Here is a 21,783-nt window from a genome sequence, read left to right as displayed (position 1 = left end):
GAGGATTGCGCAATACAGTAAAAAAACTTTAATGGTGCATCCTAGCTAGCTGCAGAAATATACTCACAAGTTCCGTGAGTTTAAAAACAATTCAAACGCCCGACCCGGCTGTCCCACAGCACACCCCAGTCTCTGTCAGCTCCTGCCTCTGGTCGCGTGTGTTTCGCGCTATCCAGACTTGCGCGTGCTGACGTCACGGTTCAATGAACTGACCGGAGAGTGGATGAGAGTCCTGATTGACGTTCACTTTAGGCTCCTCCCTACGCGTTTCGTGACGGGGAACGTCACTTCGTCAGGGGATTGTGGAGCCTATGCAATCCCTTGTACTTATATAGCTCATTCTTAATTAACAATTAAACAATTAAAGACAGCACAGATGTATTTACTGCTGATTTGATTGCAGTGGGGTAGAAAAACATCTTGGTGAATTACATTGCCAATAGAATTCAAATGCATTGTCATAGCTAATGTTGATTAATATACAAAAATGAATATGTCAAATGATATAACCAATAAAATACATTACTAATAAAAAGAGGAATCGGTTATTTAAAACAATATTCTCAAATGGTAAACAGTAATGAGTGATCTGACCTCTACAATGTGTGAATGAGTGAGGGAGCTCTCATAGGAATGAAGCTAAATCAAAGTCTATATTTAGACCTTTGGGGGAGAGTTTAAACTTTAAAAACTTTAAAGACTTTAAAAACGCTCTCCCCCAAAGGTCTAAATATAGACTTTGATTTAGCTTCATTCCTATGAGAGCTCCCTCACTCATTCACACATTGTAGAGGTCAGATCACTCATTACTGTTTACCATTTGAGAATATTGTTTTAAATAACCGATTCCTCTTTTTATTAGTAATGTATTTTATTGGTTATATCATTTGACATATTCATTTTTGTATATTAATCAACATTAGCTATGACAATGCATTTGAATTCTATTGGCAATGTAATTCACCAAGATGTTTTTCTACCCCACTGCAATCAAATCAGCAGTAAATACATCTGTGCTGTCTTTAATTGTTTAATTGTTAATTAAGAATGAGCTATATAAGTACAAGGGATTGCATAGGCTCCACAATCCCCTGACGAAGTGACGTTCCCCGTCACGAAACGCGTAGGGAGGAGCCTAAAGTGAACGTCAATCAGGACTCTCATCCACTCTCCGGTCAGTTCATTGAACCGTGACGTCAGCACGCGCAAGTCTGGATAGCGCGAAACACACGCGACCAGAGGCAGGAGCTGACAGAGACTGGGGTGTGCTGTGGGACAGCCGGGTCGGGCGTTTGAATTGTTTTTAAACTCACGGAACTTGTGAGTATATTTCTGCAGCTAGCTAGGATGCACCATTAAAGTTTTTTTACTGTATTGCGCAATCCTCTGTTGTTTGTATATCCCCACGCTGGAGACACATACAGGAGAGCAGCACAGAAAGAGAAAACATCTTCCAGAGACGGAGTTTCTTCAAGGATCCAGGAGAGACAGAATCAACACGTGGGGTTCGGGTTAACCTGTGAACGTCTGGATTTGAAGAAACAAAGATACAGATTCTCTCAACTGCACGAGACCCACTTTATATCTAGTAAGTGGGCATTTCATTTAGAGGCATACAGGGGAGAACATCATCTGCTGTTAAGTCAATACTGCGCAATGTGGTGTCTCTGTTTTTGTCTCAATCAATAGGAACACACTTGCTGCAGAAGAGTGATTTTATTCTACCCAAATCAAGGACAGAGTCCATTTCACTTATTGACTTTGAAAAGACTTCACTTCACTGATATATCCTTTATAATTTATTGTTAATATTATCACATTTTGTATGCGCCAGGTATTTATTCCACTATTGTATTATCAAAGGGGTTAATGATATATGCTATTTATTACTGCTAATGACAGCACCAAATGCCGGGACCATGCTCCACATATTTACTAACACACACTGATACACAAGTCTAAACACACACGTATGCCATGATCTACACAGGTACACACATACGTACAAAGATGCACACAGACCCACACATGCAGTACATTGAGAAAATCGATCATCTAGCAATTAGGAATCAGGGTTTTGATAATAACCATGCCCTATTCCAGGGGTAGCCAACGCCAGTCCTCAAGGGCCACCAACAGGTCAGGTTTTCAGGATATCCCTGCTTCTGCATAGATGGCTCAATCAGTGGTTCAGTCAATGACTGAGCCACTGATTGAGCCATCTGTGCTGAAGCAGGGATATCCTGAAAACCTGACCTGTTGGTGGCCCTTTAGGACTGACGTTGATCACCCCTGTCCTATTCACATGAGACTAGCTTACTTCCGCACACAGGTGCCTTATGCACAGAGTGATGCTGATTGGCTCACACAGTTGCCATGAATACACTGACAAGTCTTGCTGCATGTTGTATGTTTTGACAGGTGGGGATCATCATAAACTGAAGTTGAAATAACACTTAACACAATATCCATGAACCGTAATCACAGAACAATCTGCTGAGTTAAGATACTGACCTTTTAAAGATGATGCAGTACCAATTGTGTCCAGTGAGTGGCTGCATTTACTTGCAAACAAAATGATCCTCTCTCTGACAAGATGTGCGATACTGCGCAATAATGTGCAATAATGTGCAAAACGCAGTTACAATTTTTTTTCCAATTTCGCCCAAAATTTTGCAAAATGTGTCTTAGATTTCGCAACTTGGCAATTTTTCGGTGACGATCTCCAGTTAGTGAGCAGCGTGTCCCCTATTTGTAGTCTCAGCATTAAGCAAATCTAGCAGTTTTACAGAATTTCGCAAATGAGCATCTCAGACAAAATTACTCACCGACTTAACGCTTTGAAGAATCCGTACTTAACCCCATTGCTGCTGGTGTGTCAGGTTGTTTCAGCAGCAAGGGGTTAAAAAATGTACACAAACATACACACACACCACAATGGACTAGAGGCTGAAATTGTGATTTAGAATAGTGTTTATTGTACATAGGCAATATGTCCTCTGTAAGGAACCTAAGAAGTATTCCCAATACACGCGACATAAAGATACATGTAACATGTTTTACACATTGTCTGCTACAGACTAGTACTGCTTTACTTATTGTCTTACAGTGTCACACAATTTCATGGGAACCACCAAATCTACCCCCCCCCCCCCCCCCGCCGCCCAGATTAGGAATGAACACGGGGTAGTTCACATTGGTATTGAGTATCTCTCCAATTCCTGCCGCCCAAAGCCAGTAAAGAAAACATGAAGCGTCTCCGACAAACACAGGATCTGCCACAAATAGCGGATGGGGCAGTATTATCCTGTAGAATAGACCAGGGGTGCTCAACTAGTCCCCAAGCGCCCCCAAACAGATCAGATTTTCAGGATATCCCTGCTTCAGCACAGGCGGCTCAATCCGACCCTGCTTCGACTGAGCCACCGATTGAGCAAGCTGTGTTGAAGCAGGGATATCCTGAAAACCTGACCTCTTGGGGGGGCTTGAGGACTAGAGTTGAGGACCACTGGAATAGACTGAAGGATACTCGGCTAGAAGTGATACTTTTATGGTTTGTGAATATGGACCATTGCGGTCCGGAAAGCACGCACTCTTTCTTACCGCCTTCGCTATTAAATGCATCCCTTCTACCTCACTTCTTTGTCAAGATCTGCCACACTAATTCTATTAGGGAAGTTCTCCTCCAAGCTAGGGATTCCTGGTGGTGTCTGGGAATTTAGCGAGCAGGAGGGTGGGGAACGGGGCTTGGAAGCTGCTGTTGGGTCTATAGGTATACACCCACGTTCAATCGCCATTGTCACTTGTTTATTGCCTCTGATGAGAGATAACGGCCTTTGCACATTAAGGAATACCCGCCTATGTTTTTCACAGAAAGGAATGTTGGAAGTTACACTTACACCAGGAACGAGTATTTCTGCATGTCCTCTGCATGGAACATAAACTTCTTTATACAGAAAAGTTACAGGAACGCCCAAATGTCTGTTAGAATGAAAACTTTACACACCATATTAACAAATATACACGACTTTAAGTATGTTTATACTATATAGTATACAGTACAGTAAACAGAACCTATAGGAAACTGCAAGTAGAAAAAAAAACAAGTTTTATGGCATTAAAGTATAAAAATATACAGAAATGAATCAACATATACAAAGTTTAATCTTCACTCATCACTAATGACTTCTGGTAAAGCACTGCAAACACTACTATACTGCCCTCCTACCGTCAGCGAGACGAGTGAGGACACATTGGGCAGTGTTTCACCTTCACATAGCTTGTGTTGCATTATTCCCTGCTTTATGCGCTGATTGTGAACCTATGCTGAAGCAGGGATATCTTTAAAAACTGACCTGTTGGTGGCCCTTGAGGACTGGAGTTGGCCACCCCTGTGCTATTGGCTGCTTTGCAATGCATGGGAGAACCCATCAAGACTGAAGAGACACCATCCTTTGCTGCTTGGTTTGGTTAGACAGATACACTGCTTTTATTCATGAGTAAGTCTCTGACATTGGTTACTACTCTTGTTCGCTGGTTGGCGAGGGTCCTGCACTGGTACATGGCTGTGGGTAGCACTGGCATTGCAAGATGAGGGTACTTGTACGTGCTATGTTATGGTTTCCACAGTGAGGATTTGCTGCTCGATGTCTTGAGCCGTCGTTGGGACGTAAATGCAGTTCTCTGATTGCGGATTTTGGTCATTAGTCCTAGAGGCCTGTGGGTATCGCCTCGTAATATCCCTGCAGAATAGGATCACAGAGCATTGTTACTTTGTGAGAGTGTGGATGAAGGATGCAATGAGGCTTGTGTATGAATGCGTTAAGAGCAGTGTGCAGAAGGAAGCAGGATGTGCAGTGCTATATCTGTGTGGGTAGGGGACCAATGTGCAGAAGTTTCCGTATATTAGTGACTGTGTGTAGGGGAGCAGGTTGTGTGTGGAGATTTAGTGTATGCGTTGCATACAGGGCCATCAACAGAAATATTGGGACACAGGACAAATAAAGGGACCAGACCCCAGGTGTAATTTATGTGCCTAGTGTGGGGGATAGTTATGTAAACAAAAGAAAACAGCGAAGAAGTAGTTAATTCTACAAAACTAGTTGGATGTAACATTCTATTGCCTTATATCTGCTTACATTGGCCTTTGTCTATGTATTGGCCTGTCCTGTTTTTATTTCATTTATGTGTGCTGTTTGGAACACTTGTGAGAGACTTTGTAAGACTGTTCAAACTTCCCTATTGAATCCACCACTGCTGTGTAGACAGTGACGTCATTACACAGTGTCCCGCGACGGAGCGGCATCGTGGCACGCTGAGGGCACCCCAGCAAGCTGCGTTTTAACCTCTGTGCAGAGGATACACCTGCCGAGGTACAGGAGCAGCTTCATATCGGCCAGGAAGCAGGAGCGATTTCACCGAGCCCCAGTACCAGCTGCTGAACCTGGCTGCATGAAGGGAAATCCCCTTGGGAGTGAAAGACTGACGTCCTGCCCCAGAATCAACTGAGCTGCATCAGCAGAGGGAAGCAAGCACCCGATTCTACAGTTAACAGCTGCCGAGTGGTAAACAGTGTGATACACACTACATGCCTTTTACCAACTTTTTTCATGTACGCAGATATATTACCCCCTTTTTAATTCTATAATACATTGTTGAATTTGCTTCACTATTTGGCGTTGTGCGCTGTTTTCTTTTGTTTCCATTCTCTTAGTGTGTGTGGGGTGCTGAGCCACCCCTGCGTTTACAGCTGCAGACGCCATTATCCCCAACACGGTTATGTGGCACTTATTATTTAATGTATAATTATCTCACTGTGGGAGTTGTGGTTTAATTTTTTATAAAAAAAATTTATCACTAAATTGATGGTATAGTCACTGAACTGTATATATTTATACATTTAAACTTTATAGGTAGTTAGGTAGTAGCGCACAGTTTTGTTTTTTGTTTTTACTGGGGATAGTTATGTGCCTGGAGGAAGGGATAGTAAGGTGTGCCCTGGAGCTAAAGGTAGGGACCTGGGCAGGGAGGGAGGGCCACAAGAGATAGGGCTTGTTAGAGGGTGCCCAGCCATGGAGGTGCCTGTCAGAGGGTGCCCGGCCACGGAGGTGCCTGTAAGAGGCCTTCTCCATACAGGCATCTCTGCGGATCTGGCACTCACTGGGCCTGGGACAGTTGTCCTGGCTGCCCCCCCCCCCCCTGTTGACAGCCCAGATTGCATATGTAACATTGTGGTGTATGGTAGCATGTTACAGTAAATAGCAGTAATTGTTGCCACATTGGAATTAATGACATCACTCCCAATCTCAACTTACTTGCGTGTACATGTGAAGTACACGTGTATGTCAGTTGTACTTACTGCTCTCACAGTGTGGCCCTTCCCAGCCGTGGCATTCACAACGGTAGCTGCCATTGCGCAGGATGCACACGCCATCATTCATGCACGGGCTGGGTTTGCACAAGTTCACCGGGGCTTTCGCCTCTGAAATACGCAAATATCCGTGTGAAAAAAACAGATTGGGCAGGAAGCCGCAGGACAAGAATTACCGGCGCATTTCACAAAGAAGGACCGCTAAGAGGGTCGGGAGAGGAGATCGCTCCAAAGTGTAGCAACATTTCCATAGCACTGCACATGGATTACAACGTGTTCCATGGGGAACATCCCCTTGCAGTGGGGTTGTATACACTGGAACAGACTCCCCTATTACTATTTGGGGTTTTGACTTTTGTAACGATTCACCCTACGTGTTGAAAACTGTCCTTAAATGATCATCAGGAGCGAGTTAATAAAAATTTCTAATTGTCCAGTTCCACTTACCCAATCCAAATATCCAAATTTCCTCGTCCCAGTTTTGGTTTTAATTATAAAAAAAAATTGTGTTTTGCTTCTGTTATTTGTTTCCAATTCTCAATTTGTTTGTTTTCGGCTTTGCATTTTTAGCATAATATGTGAAGAAAAACCTCAAAATAAGCAGAAAAATGCTAAAATAGCATAGTAAAGCATGAGAAGCATTCAGAATAAATACAAAATCATTACAACAATAAAAAACGAAAATAACTCAATAAAAATAAAAAATGAAATGGTGAGAAATACTAGTAGATTCTCATTTCATGCACAGTTTGCCCATCTTTGGTGTCAGATAAAAAAATTGAGAACGGGACTCTTTAAAAATTGTTACCATTTTAATTTTCCAAACTCAGTCTAATTGCTGAAGCGTTTAGTGTCCCAGTCAGGTGTGAGCCGCTCGTTCTCTCACGATGAGAGCACTGGGTGTTGTTCTCGTTACTGCGCTTTTCACACTTGGGAGCCTGAATTTGCAAAATTACATTGTTCAACAAGCATTAAAAATGGTGTCTTAGCTCCTTCGGCTGCATTTCCCCCTACTTATCAGATACTGCACACTCTGTTAAGCAGAAAATTAAAGCTTTACCCGACACTGTGATGAAAAACCACTGACATCGTAAGAAGTAATCTTATTTTCACTGGTCCGGCTGGTCAAGGTCTTCTCAACATCTGCCTTCTCCCTGACCCAACACTGCATTATGTCATGCTCTAAGGCAGGGCCGGCCAACTCCAGTCCTCAAGGGCCACCCACAGGTCAGGAAATCCCTGCTTCAGCACAGATGGCTCAATCAGTGGCTCAGTCTTTGACTGAGCCACCTGTGCTGAAGCAGGGATATCCTGAACCTGATCTGTTGGTGGCCCTTGAGGACTGGCGTTGGCCTCCCTTACTCCAAGATGTTGCTTCTTTTGAGATAACAAAAGGTGGACAATACATTCCCATCCATCACTCAGCGAATATACAGTGAGCAGACTGTGTGCTTGCTGCCTCCACCTCGTCAGTTGTATCTTGCAATTAAGAGGCAGAATGAAAAGGAAAAAAAAAAAAAGACAGTGAAAAAGACCAGAAACAGGACATTGCCAAAGAAGAAATGCAGTGTGACTTGGTGATTTTGAGTGACTTACTCTATTGGCATGCCTACTTTATACCGGAAACATACCTTAGTATAGTGCTTCTCAACTCCAATCCTCAGGACCCCCAACAGGTCAGGTTTTAAGGATATCCTAGCTTCAGCACAGGTGGTCTTCTACTGAGCCACTGATTGAGCCACCTGTGCTGAAGCTGATACAGGTAAACCCCGTTATAACGCGAACCGTTATAACTGCGCGCGCACTCTCACTGCGCGCGCGCACTCACTCTCACTGCGCCTGCGCGCGCGCACTCTCACTGCGCCTGCGCGCGCGCACTCTCACTGCGCCTGCGCGCGCGCACTCACTGCGCCTGCGCGCGCGCACTCTCACTGCGCCTGCGCGCGCGCACTCTCACTGCGCCTGCGCGCGCACACACACACATATATACACACACATCCATATACACACACATCCATATACACACACACCCATATACACACACACCCATATACACACACACCCATATACACACACACCCACACACACACACACACACCCATATACACACATATATATACACATATATACACACACACACACAGTTTCTCTCCCATATATACACACACACACACACACAAACTCTCTCACTCTACACAGACGGGGGCGGGGGGGTCGGAACAGAGGAAAGGGCGCGACCAGCACCACCACCTGCTCCCCCCCCTCCTCCCGCGCAGGCAGCGGGAGCGCCGGGGACAGCGGTGGGGAGAAGAAACCCCCCGCTACCACCTCCATGCAGGCAGCGGGAGCACCGGGCACGTGGGGGGGATCAGAGGTAAGCGGGAACCCGAGGGACATCCCCGCTCCCATCTCCTGCGCCGATGTGGCGGCCATTTTGTTTTTGCGCGACCCCGTTACTAACGCGGTGGTCTCGGGATGGACCCCGAGGACCGCGTTATAACGGGGTTTACCTGTATATCCTTAAACCTGACCTGTTGGGGGGGTCTTGAGGACTGGAGTTGAGAACCCCTGCCTTAGTACACAGCTGAAAATATATCACCTTAAGGGGCTTATGCAGAGAGGAAAGAGAAGGGAAATAGTACCATATTTTGGAGAAAATACTTCCCAGAGAAGCTTCTCCTGCAGAGAACATGGAGAGATTGATAAAATTTTCCACAGCAGGTTTCTTTACTTTAAAAATTGCCAAACACGTGGAGAGATTGGTAAATTCGCCATGTTAAAATAGGGTGGTATGCAGGTAGCATAGATGCACTGCAACTCGCCATTCTGCCCTATATTATAGTGAGTTCAATCTAGCCAGAAAAACTTGGCAATTTTGAATCTCATCAGAAAAATTAGGTAACGCAGCTTTCTGCATACGACCATAACTTGCTCCAATTCTGTGGCTATTTTCTTGCCGTTTTCACATTAAATAACGTTCCTCTCTGCATAAGGCCCTAAAAGTTTCTTCATCCTAATGCAGTTCAGGGGGACTTTTCCCTCATTGCACTGCACAAAGTCCTGGCAGGAGATGTCACACACAGAGAACATGTCTGGTAACCCCAACAGGGCAGAGAGTGCTAAACAAGTAACGTGCATATATATGCAGCCATTGATGGCTCCTGCATGAGCGCCTTAAACAAAAGGTACGGGCAATGCAAACAAGAGGTAAAACAATGCATACTGTAGATACTGTGGGGGCTGTTGCCATCAGCAATCAGCAATCAGATGCATACGTAATGCATTTCATATACTGCACTTCCTAGAACGTTATGTTTTAAATAATCATCGTTTTACCTGCACTATTTAGGATCTAATTCAGGAGTGTCAAACACAGCCTCAAGGGCCACACAACAGGCCAGGTTTTATGGATATCCCTGCTTCAGCACAGGTGGCTCAGTCGAAGACTGCACACCTGTTATGAAGCAGGAATGTCCATAAAACCCTGCCTGTTGGTGACGCTTGAAATGCTGCACAAGTGCATTAGTGAAGGGGCCATTATGATCAGAGGACACTAATGCAACATTTCTCGGCCACTAATAAATGAACTACAGTAGTAATTGAGTATACTTTTCTGTGCTGGATCACAAGGATTTATAGAGGTGTGTGATGCTGGGAGATGTCTTCCCGACATGTATGTATGTGTGTATGTGTGTATGTGTGTGTCTGTGTGGCCATGCCATCTGTGGCTACTAGTTTGCTTTTCTCCAGGCAGTAAGCCCTGGTACAAGCAAGCCTTGCCAGTAGTTGTTATGGGGCTTTCCCCTCCTTGGTACTGCACTTGAGTGACAGCATAGGGTGGTGACATCAGGCCTGGGCATGACTAATCATGAGTCGGTGCCCTCCTCCTGGCTGTACTTAAGAGCAGATACCACCCAAATTTAGCAGTGCCTTTCCCCACTTGAGGAAGGCAGGTCACACAGTGGAGATGCCGATATTGGGCATTTTCCAGTCCTCTTCCCTCCAGGGGAGAGTGAGTGTGGACCATACCACTGCCTCTGCTAGGGAAGAGCTAGGACGGCAGGGGGTGCCCTTGGCCTGTAGTGACGGTCCAGGGACCATCCATCAGTGGTAGCTGAGAAATACTGCATTGGACAGAAGCCTGCCATGTTACTGTGCTGTACAGGAGAGATAATAAACCATTTCTGTTATACCTCCAGCCTGGTGCGTGACCATACTGGGGGGGAGAGGTAATAGTTCTACTGTGGAAGATCACCTTCAGTTCCCTGGAGCCTACAGCACATGGAGGCTCTGCACTGCTAAAGAGATATGTAGGGTATGAACCCCAGAAGCCTAGTCCTGTGTCCCCGCTACCACCGGCAGACGACTCAGCCCTCCTGTTACCAGCAGGTATCATGCACCACACGATCCGTAATGGCCAAATCTCCCACCGGGTGGGGGAAACACCGTTAATTATGTATGTCTTTATATAGCGCCATCCATGTCTCATAGCGTTTCACAGCAGTAATGCGCGAGTATAATAATATAACTCATAGTGGGAATAAGAGCGTCAGACATGAAAGTAACAATCGGAAAGGGAGTTCCTACCCCAAAGAGCTTACAATCTAAGTGGTAAATAGGGAGAACTTACAGAGACAGGAGGGTGGTAAGTGCGTCTGCAAGGGGTCACGGTCAGTGTATCCAAGATATATAGTATCAGCCACAGAGCTACCCATATGCTTCGTTAAAGAGGTGTGTTTAGATAGGTCTTAAAGGTGGATAGAGAGGGTGCTAGTCGGATATTGAGGGGAAGGGCATTCCAGGGGTGTGGGGCAGAGAGTAAGAGGTTTTAGATGGGAGAGGGCTTTAGATACAAAGGGGGTAGAGAGAAGACATCCTTGAGCAGAACGCAAGAGTCGGGATGTTGCATAGCGAGAAATGAGGGCTGAGATGTAAGGAGGGGCAGAAAGGTGTAAAGCTTTAAAAGTCAGGAGGAGAATTTTGTAAGTGAAACAGAGGTTAATTGGAAGCCAGGAATATGTTTTTCCTCTTTCGAAGGATATAAACATCGGTGTTCACTCACATGAAATCAATCCATATTTATATATATATTCTTATACATATAGGCATTCTCTCTCATAATAATGTGAGTATTCGTTTCAGAACATATGCAGGAGACAGTTAATCCTCAAACACTACCTTGGTGGTCATAATAGGATTTTTTAATATTGTTTTGTATTATGACAGTGTGTTGGTAACAATCTATTTCTAGCATTTATATCTAGATGTTCCACACTGTTTATTTTAGTTGTTGTTAGTTTTTCAATTGCTATATTTTTTCACCAGGTATAATAAAGTTGTTTTTGTTTTAAACAATATGGGTTAACGTGATGATGCTCTTGACACCACCACAAAAACCCACTGTGGAGGATAGGTCTGCACACTTTGATAAAGCTCCGTGGAGCGAAACATGTCCGCGTAATCCTCTATTTTAGGAAATAAATTGTTTTGTAGGTCCCCCTCTTTCACTCAGTCATTTTGTGGTGCGGCGCTTTGGCTTCGTGCCAATTTCTCTGTCTGTCATCATTCTCTGCGCATCGCACACAGGATTTATACCCGGCAAGTGAAGATTCATATCATCTTGGATCCAACTAAGACAGGTCATCTCTCTGTGAGTAATACACAGTCTTGTTGGAATGTCTTGATATACTTGAAGGTTCATATGTGCATTGGGACATACTTGGCTCATATATACTCTATACAGAGTGGGACCCTAGTTCAACGCTATCCTCCACAAGACTCATTAAGAATTGCTGATATTATGGATACTTGCTAAAGGGGTTGTCTCTCATATTATATCTGTATGGCTAAGGGAGGGAAACTGAACTATCAAACCAGTTTTTTATTTTCCCTATAGTGTATCCCCAGCTCTCCCTGTCTCAGGGAAATTCTATTCCCAGAGTAGAGGGAGGAGTTGAAAATATGTGTAAGTGTAGAGATTAGAGCAGGAGCAAGAGGTTTGAGGAGACGGGAGGACATTGTTAATAGAACACAGAAAATAATAGTCGATAGAGCTTGAGCTGAATATTTATGGACTGTCGTGGTAACTAGCCTTACCGTCACACACTCTCTGGACAAGATCATCTTCATAGTGATTCAGGACCTCGTAAGATGGAATGAGGGTCAAGAACTTGTCTGAACCAGAGATCCGTAGCAGTGTGTTCCTCTGGATGTCTCCTATCCCAATTGCAAAAACAAAAATGCCGTTGTCCCGTAGTTTCTGAGCAGGGACAGAGGCATCTTCTGCTCCTCTTCCATCAGTGATCACCATCACTGCCTTGTTCACTCCCGGCCGGGCCCCCCTTTGGACAGTCATCACGTCATTGTAAACATGCAGCAAAGCACTTCCAGCGGAGGCAGAGCCACCAATGTAAGAAGCCTGGCTGATTGCATGGAGGAGGCTTGAAGTAGTATCGTATGCGTCCAGTCCAAAGATCGTTTTGGCGCGGCTGCTGTAAGTAACAAGACCCACCTGAGTGACATCACGGTTGATGTCGAACTGGAGAGAGAAACTTGTGACAAAGTTCCTCAGCAGATTAAAATGATCTTGTCCCACAGCAGCTGAGGCATCCAGCACAAAGACCAGATCCAAAGCTTGTGACTGGCAGCCTGGAATTAAAAAAGGACCAAGGTATGATCTTACTTACATCAGACATACAAATGTGCACCTACTAGAAATGTGTTCCAGCATTTAAACCAACAGCAGACTACAGTAATTATCAGCAACATGGATGAGAGTTCACTGTTGATCTCAGCTGGCACAATTAAAGAGAATGCGTGTTTTGATACTTCTTCAAATTCTATTTTGTCGAAGAAGGGGTACCAGATTTAAAAATGTATACAGATTATTCAGTATCATTACATGATTCTGCCTGTTCACTTAGGGGGGCTTGGAAGCTTTCGGAGTACAAGGGCTGCTGCTTTAGGTACATCCCAAGAGAAGAAAAAAGCTTACGAACCAAACAAGTGAATAAGAGCAGATGGTGGGTGCTCTGTATAATACGAGCTAAGGCATCTTATTTTTAAAGCCCGCTTGGATTATGATTGAAACTGCAGTCTTACAAAAGGTTCTGTTAAGGTACCATACATTAGCTTGTTTTTTATACAGCATTTCACAATGAAATATAATTGTACATTTAACACAAAGCATGCTTGTCACCCATCACTTGTAAAAAATGATATCCATTTATTTCTCCCCCCCCCCAAAAAAAGTCAAACTACCTTTTAAATTATTATTTTTGCGATTTTTGGAACAAGCCATACCTTGAACATCAACACTGCATATTTTCTTCTGTAGCTGGGGGAGCTGGTTAAACAGTTCCTGTGGGTTGGAGTAGGTTATCATTTGCTGGGGGTTGCCAACAATCTCAAACATCTCTTCCTTGGATGAATGACTAGTTACCCCAACTAGGAACACCTCATGGTCCCTGGCATACTTTGCTGGTTCTAACACAGAGTCTTGGGATATTGAGCCAGTGAGAAGCACTACGACACGTGGAAGATCATCGCGAACATCAGCAAAGGCGGGGGTGCTTTTAAAGCCATACTGAGTAACATACCGAAGGGCTTTACCAGTGAAGGTGCCACCTCCCATAAAACGCGTGCTGTCTATGTACTTGAGAAGTTCTGGAATGTCCGGATATTCTCCTATTTTGACTACCATCTTGACATCATTACTATACGTAGCCACTCCAACATTGACAGGAGAGTCCTCAGAGAGCCCTGCTTGAATAAATCGTTTCAGGAAGGATTTGTGGCGCATGAAACCCTCCAGGGATGCAGCAGCTGAACTGTCTACCAAGAAGAGAAGGTCCACATTGCATTCAAGACTTTGCTTTGGAGCTGAAACAAAATATTGAAATGTTATGTTCCTAGTGTAGCACAGCGAACGGTGTCAACAGCTTGTGGAACAATGGCATAAAGGGTTAAGTGATAGCTTCTCCAGCCTGCATAACAATTCATAGTATTCATGACCAAGAAAGGGTGGTTGCCGTGTTGGTCCTTTCGTCCATGTAGTAACAAAGGAGGGAGAGGGAGTAGGAGTTATGATACCTTTTATTGGACCAACAAGCAGTTGATATATGTTACAAGATTTCCAACCTTACCTTATTTCCCACTTCCTCTCAACATCCATTGCAACCATATATCCCACTTATAAACACTGTATATAATATTTTGTCTGTGTATTTCTGCCATACCGGCCGAAAGATCCAGAGGTTCGAAAGCTTGTAAATCTACCCGTTCCATGTGACAAAATAAATGTTCAACTCCAGTGATGAGTATGTATAAGTGCTCTGCCTGTACAATCTCCATCAAATCTGAATTAGAAAAGGTGCAAGCACTTCAGTGGGCCTGAAAAAAGAACTAAAGTGTGCTTTATTCAGGGATCAACGTTTCGCTCGACATCTTGACGAAGGTCCATGTGAGGACCGAAACGTTGTTCTCTGAATAAAGCAAACTTTTTCTTTTTTTCAAGCCCAAAAGGAGTGTCTTCATCTCTCAGTTATACACCACACGTGGTTTCTAGTGCATCTGTGGTAGTTCTTTGTGTTTGCGAGTGAACTACAACATCCCTACTTCAATCTCTATGATAACCAGGAGAAACAGTGAAAACTGTTGTTCATAGAAAGTCAAAGAGTAAAATAAAGATGGTGGATACAGGAAATATTAAAAAAAAAGTCAATGAAAATCCTACAGATCTGTCATTCATGCAGAGGGGAGAACATGTACCACAGTGGGTATCTCCTCCGAATCCAACAGGACAGACACAATGATACTGGTCCAGTCCCTCTGGGATGCAGGTGCCACTATTCCGGCATGGTTGCGAGTCACAGGGATCTAGTAAAGAGAAACTACACTTAGTCCCAACATATGAAGTCAGTTATTCTGACAGCAGCAAACAGCAGACAAGCAACAGCAAGAACAGAATAGACCACTGTAAGCAGTTCAAAGTTGGGTTAGGAAATGCTCCTTTTATTTTTGCCTTCCCCCTTTTGCTCTAACTTAGAGAGAGAGACAGATAGCACATTACCTGGACAAACTGTTCTGTAGCACTGGGCCTGGTGTTTGTTGAAGAAACGTTTCCAGCTTTAAAAAAAGAAAGAAAGAATGAATGCACTATTTGCAGAATATTCTCATTCTATGTGACACACTCAGCAATACCATATGCACTGAACAAGCAGTGAGAAGCTTCTAACCCTTTCTAGACCAGGAGTGCTCAACTCTGGTCCACAAGACCCCCAAAAAGGGTCAGGTTTTAAGGTTATCCCAGCTTCAGAACAGGTGGCTCAATCAGTGGCTCAGTTAAAGACTGAGCCACTGATTGAGCCACCTGTGCTGAAGCTGAGATATCCTTAAAACTTGACCTGTTGGGAGGTCTTGAGGACCAGAGTTGAGCACCACTGGTCTGGTGCACTGAGGGCAGAGTAATGTACCTGTAGAAAGGACAGTGTCCTGCAAAGACACCACTCTGGCTGGTGGAGCCCTTCCAGCACACGTAGTTCCCAGTCAGTTCTTTCACGGTCTCCAGTGTTCTGCGCTCACAAGGGTATAACTGGATTCTGCAACCTGTAAACACAGTTGGCAGTGTGTGGATCCTAGTAGGTTACTAACGCCACTGTTCAATGTTAGATCAGAAAGAGAGCCTAGTGGACATAAAAAATGTATTTCTAATGGTATGACCCGAGTCAGTCCTAGCCACAGCTCTTTTTGACCTTGGACAACTAACTTTCGGTCCCCAAACCTCAATAACCAAAGTTGCTTTGCAGGCTCTGAAGAACAGACATATTGCAAACATTCTTTGCATAGACAGAGCTATATGAGAAAAAAATATTATAAAACCATTTATTTAATATACAGTCTGACGGCTTCTAAGAAGTTAAATATGTCTATTGGAAATATGATGACACCTACCCTAAAAATAAAGGCAAAAAGTGGGTAGATTTTATTATTCTTGTTATTTCATACAGCTCTTTAATGAATACTTACTTGATTTGGCATTTGAAATCTAATTTTAAAGATGACGTTACCGGACTTTAAGCATTCGGAGACTAGTACGATATGTTCTCTAATGGGCAAGTAATTGGGTCTCTTAAAAAGGACTATCCTCTCACTGAAAACTAGGGATGGGAGAATGTTAAAATCCGTTTCCCAGAATTCCACAGATCATTTTGATAAAAGCAAAGGCCAGAGCAGCATTGGTTGTAAGTTCTAGTCCTGTTGGATCTGACTCCATTCCAGTTATTAGGTTGGTGCCTTAGGCTTATTATCAACTGTATATAGTTGATATGGAAATCCTTTTAGGAAGTGTGGGAGGGGACTCATTGAAATATACTTTACATAACCATTAGCATATCTCCTAGGGTACCTCAGGTCCTCAAGTCCTTTTTCAGCACAGCCATGTCTCCCTAATTTATTTGGAGGGACGTTTGAGGGGGATACATACAACTGGCAACTACTAATAAAATTAGCTCTCTCCCGGTCTCTCCCAAATGTGTGCGGAAACAGATTGTTCTTTGTCTCTGAAACAAATTGCAAAATTGCGAATTGCTCTTTTGGAGAGGGATCCGCGGAAATCTGCAGACCGGAGGAACCGGCCGATCCGAGACGGATCCAAATCCGCAAAAAAAAAATTAGCCATCTCGACTCAAAACTGCATCGAAGCAAAGTTTCCACTGGGAAGTAATTATGGTGCTTTGCTTTAGATTTTGATACTAAACTTTTGAAATAATCTGCATAGTATTAAATCGGAGTGGACACGAAATATACGTTTTTTCATTTATAGATTGGTTATTCCCTTCTCCCGTGGGAGCCAGCAATTCATTAGAAAGTAAGAAACTAACAAAACGTCCAGAGAGGAGAACTGCTATACCAGTAATATTCTATTCTCTTCCCTTTAGTGTTCATTTATGCCATAGATTACCTGCTGGTACAGCACTGCAGACAGTGGAGTTAGTCAGTGTGCTGGTCAGGCCATTGATGGCATCATCCACATGTTCTGCAAACAGCACATATTCCTCCATGGGCTTACTGGCCAGGGCATGCAGCTCCGCCCACCTGTGCAGGGAACACAACTACCTTAGAGCAGGGGAAATCTCTGGGAAGAAAATGTCAGGGGACCACAAAGAGAGATTTAACTAGATCAGGGTTTTTCAAAAGGGGTTCCTAGGTACCCTTGGGTTCCTCAGGCATCCCTAAAGGGTTCCCAGTATTTTTCAGGTCATTTAAAAATTTTACGAAATACAGAAGAATTTACAATGCATCGGATCTCAGGCACGCTTTTAGAGAGGGTTGGGGTTCCTTACAATGCATCGGATCTCAGACACGCTATTAGAGAGGGTTAAGGTTCCTTACAATGCATCTGATCTCAGACGCACTATTAGAAAGGGTTGGGGTTCCATACAATGCATCTGATCTCAAATGTGCTATTAGAGATGGTTAGGGTTCCTTACAATGCATCTGATCTTAGATGCGCTACTAGAGGGAATCAAGGTTCCTTAGGCCTCGATTATACTTGCTCTGGCTGTGCGTGCGACCGCGTGACGTTGCACGTGTGAAACCTGCATCAGGAGGCAACAGGGAGGCATGGTGGAGGCATGGCCATAACGTCACGTGAGCGTTTTGCCCTCATTGGCTGAACCACTTACGTGACGCGGTCGTTACGCTGGAATATCAATTTCAGATGCCTGCTCAAAATTTGCGTGCTTAGACGCATCATTCGCGTGTGCGTTCAGTTGAAAATATTCATTTGTTTTGGTGGCGCATGCTGCAATTATAATCACAGCCTTACAATGCATCAGATCTGCGACGCGCTATTAGAGAGATTTGGGGTTCCACAGAATTTCACAATATAATAATAAGGTTCCTTAACCAAAAAAAGGTTGAAAACCACTGAACTAGATGCTGATAATATACAACTTGGATGTTCTACTTCACAAACCGTATTGCCACTTGGTCTAATTTTATCAAGCAGAACAAAATGGGGAAAGGAAAAAGGTGTAATCCATGACACGATCACTCCAAAATATTATATTGCCATTTAACAAGCCAATAAATGCCTTGCAATTACATTATTTTGTGAATTATGATACACCACTCCAATGAAATTCAGGATAATTACAACTACAGTACTAATACGGTGTATATCATGCTACACAAATCTGTTTTTGACTGTCCATGAACTTTACATTACAGGTCTGCTCTCACCCCCTCTCCCCCTCATCTGAAAAGCCCTTTCCCCGAACTCTTAACTATTTCTATGAGTCGGGAATTTTCATTAATCCACTTCAAGTAGATTTCCAAACTACGGCCATGGGACAAGTGACGATCTATCGGAAACTGAAGCACCGCACTGAACATGTGAGGAGGTTTTTAAGAAGAAGTGGATCTTGCAAAACTCAAACACGTCACCTGGGAAACTTTACCCCAACAGCAAAGATCTTGATGGCTCTTTCCTTCAGCAGAGCGGCAGGAACAACAAGATTCCCCTGGGATTTTCCATCCGACAGGATGATCAGGAGTTTGGGAACAGAAGAATTCCTCCCTCCGGGAAAACCTTTACGCAAAACGTATTTCAGAGCCAGGCCAGTTTGTGTGCTGCCTCCCCTGGGGCCAGAAAGGAAATACACATTGAAAATAATGTTTGTTATTAGAGATAAGAAAATATTCCACTTACCGATGGGGATTATACAAATGAATTCCTGCCCTTCACAGAGTATTGTTTTTACATCATTGAAAATCTACTAAACATAAACTTAGGGATGTAATGGCAATATGGCATTTAGGGTCTACCAAGTATAATGCTTAGCCTTAATATTGCCCTGGGCCTCTACTAAGTATAAAAGATTTAAAAGGCACTTTGTTCACCAACCTCCGCCATTACCCCCATTCTTTAAATCTCACCTGGAATCTAAATTGTTCAGTAAAGTCCATCAGTAGCTTAGTAAGGACGGCAGAGGCTTCTCCAAGCAAAACGACTGCCTGTGTCGTCCAGTGTATGGACTTCCATGTATTCCTATTGTCTACACATTACGTTTCCCAACATACGAAACAGAACGCAAGCAAAGATAAGAACATACTTAAATACTATTGCCTTGATCTTCTCTTTGGTTTCTTGTTTAGTAATTGCTGAATCGAGACGGAATTCTAGATGAGGAGTTGCGCTGTACTGAACGACACCCACTCTGACCTGCACAAGTGTAACAACACAAGAATAAAACCTCCCAATATAGTGCATGGCAATATCTACAACATGGTGATTCTGGGACCATACATGGTGTGGGAGGAATCTACCTAATTTAAGGTTCCAGTCTTGTGGCATCAATTTCAAAGGATTAAACATTAAATAACAGTAAAAGCAATAGTCTGATTCATTACAGTTGCATGATACAGAGCTCCCACTATGTTACTATATTATAATAATTATAATTATATGATATTCATGATATTCAATAACAACCACGTTCTCACACTTTCCAAACAGTTTGTAATAGGGAAAGACTTTTAATCCTTTGCAGTAGTTATCATAGCGTGCTAACTGTTCCCATCTCTGTAAGAAGCAGCCTCTCCAGACATCTAATCTCCTGCACTCTCGCGGATTAAAGGAGGAATGTTATAATGCCCTCGCTGCTTTCCCTGTATTTCTCACACTGGTTTGGGACCTTTTAATTTCAATATAAAATGTTTTGCTTAATAACTACCTTGGCGCAGACAGTGATTTTAGATTTATGATGGTACAAACATTGTGGATCCTTATAGAAATAGCTCTAATCATAGCTTTCATACTTTCTTTTTCTATATCTAGACACTACATGTCTATGCTCTGTTTATATATTTGCAGTAAGTGCTTTTTTTTAACCATGTTTATACCAGTATGTGATCTCGGTTTGTACACTATCATTTTAGGCCATGAAGAACTCTCATGTTGGAAAATTAAGACAATATCACAACTTGCATCAAATTGACACTTCTCCAGGACCATTAAGTATGTATATCTTTATTAATATAGCGCCATCCAGGTACGTTACGCTTTACAATAAACGTGATATGACACAATGGGAATGAGCGCTTCAGACAAAACAATAGCAAAAGGAGTCCCTGCCCCGAAGAGCTTACAATCCATGAAGGCAACTTCAACCTTAAACTATACGATGAGTAAGTGTGAATACATCTAAAACAAAGAAGCAGCTCCCTCTAGGAAATTATCCATAGGAGCATAGACACATGTTCTATCACCTGCATTACTCCAAAAATGTTGCAGAAGACACGTATATCCATTGATGTTAACCTCTTTAAACGTTCCAACTGGGGGAATTATTATATTTATACTGTTTGAAAATACGATTGCAATATTTTGAATCCTAAACTGTTATATTTCTTTTTTTAAGAAAAAGTTTTAAACAATCTGTTGTAAACAAGGAGCCCAAATAATTTCTTTCCATTCTTCAGGGATACAGAGACATGCAACTTAATGCACAGCTTGGCCCTCAATCACTGAAAAGGCTATAGGCGTATGGGTAACAATGCACCCCTACAAGCCTACAATCACAATAGTGTTTATTATAACGGGCTGACAGTGTAGCAGTGATACATTAGGTCCTGAACTGGGTTTCTCCCTACTGGTGCCCTATGTCATTCTTTCCACATCATTGAATTATTTTGCATTGCCTTTGGACAGCAATAACCAAAGTGTGTACCCACCCGATCTGGGCTCAAGTCCAGGGCATCGCACAACTTGACTGCAAAGTGCTTGGACCTCTCAAAGCTCCCTTTGCCAATGCTGTTGGAACCGTCCAATAGGAAGAGAATATCCAGCTGCGCTGAGCACTGCATCCCTGCAGGGGAAGCAAAGGCAGGATGGAAACCTCAGAGAAATCAGACTGAAGTACCCCAACACCCACTGAGATCGCAACAAGACGCTAATGCTTTCCCAGCATCTAACAGTGTCACCCAGTGAGGTCTGTAAATGAGGTTGAGAGATGTAAATATGAAAGGACACTGGCTGAGGCTTCACTTTTAATGTGGGGGATATTAATCTCATGCTTTCTCCTAAAGCGCCGACAATCGGTTTTGAACCCAGGTTCAACCAGCATTAAAAGTCAGCAACATTAGCATTGAGCTACTCCAGGGGTGGCCAACTCCAGTTCACAAGGGCCACCAACAGTTCAGGTTATCAGGATATTCCTGCTTCAGCACAGGTGGCTCAATCAGTCGCTCAGTCTGTTCAGATAGTTCTAAAGCCATCATATTTTTCGAAAGGTTCAGCTGGGACAACTTTATATGAGACATAGAAATGGGCTATTCTGAAAATGTCCTCTCTGATATTTACGTCTGGTTATGTGTGTATACTCTTTTGGACAAATCCAGTGTATGGATCT

At 43.3% G+C, this 21,783-nt stretch overlaps 1 protein-coding gene across 7 annotated transcripts in view; it reads right to left on the bottom strand.

The window, feature by feature from the left end:
• Positions 1-2,955: 2,955 nt before the first annotated feature.
• Positions 2,956-21,783, bottom strand: part of VWA2 (von Willebrand factor A domain containing 2) — a 39,430-nt gene continuing 20,602 nt past the window's right edge. For all 7 annotated transcript variants that reach the window (XM_075611961.1, XM_075611964.1, XM_075611956.1 and 4 more), the window contains 11 exons: positions 21,107-21,240; positions 19,486-19,595; positions 18,818-19,012; positions 17,331-17,464; positions 15,844-15,976; positions 15,441-15,496; positions 15,140-15,247; positions 13,673-14,251; positions 12,467-13,018; positions 6,359-6,481; positions 2,956-4,742 (listed from right to left, as the gene is read on the bottom strand). In XM_075611961.1, the coding sequence (XP_075468076.1) occupies positions 4,615-4,742; positions 6,359-6,481; positions 12,467-13,018; positions 13,673-14,251; positions 15,140-15,247; positions 15,441-15,496; positions 15,844-15,976; positions 17,331-17,464; positions 18,818-19,012; positions 19,486-19,595; positions 21,107-21,240 (2,252 nt within the window). In that variant the 3' untranslated portion in view covers positions 2,956-4,614. The remainder of the gene's footprint in view (positions 4,743-6,358; positions 6,482-12,466; positions 13,019-13,672; positions 14,252-15,139; positions 15,248-15,440; positions 15,497-15,843; positions 15,977-17,330; positions 17,465-18,817; positions 19,013-19,485; positions 19,596-21,106; positions 21,241-21,783) is intronic.

This window comes from Ascaphus truei, chromosome 8 (genome assembly GCF_040206685.1).
Source record: "Ascaphus truei isolate aAscTru1 chromosome 8, aAscTru1.hap1, whole genome shotgun sequence".
NCBI lineage: Eukaryota > Metazoa > Chordata > Amphibia > Anura > Ascaphidae > Ascaphus > Ascaphus truei.
This window is presented reverse-complemented; position numbering and strand designations above follow the sequence as displayed.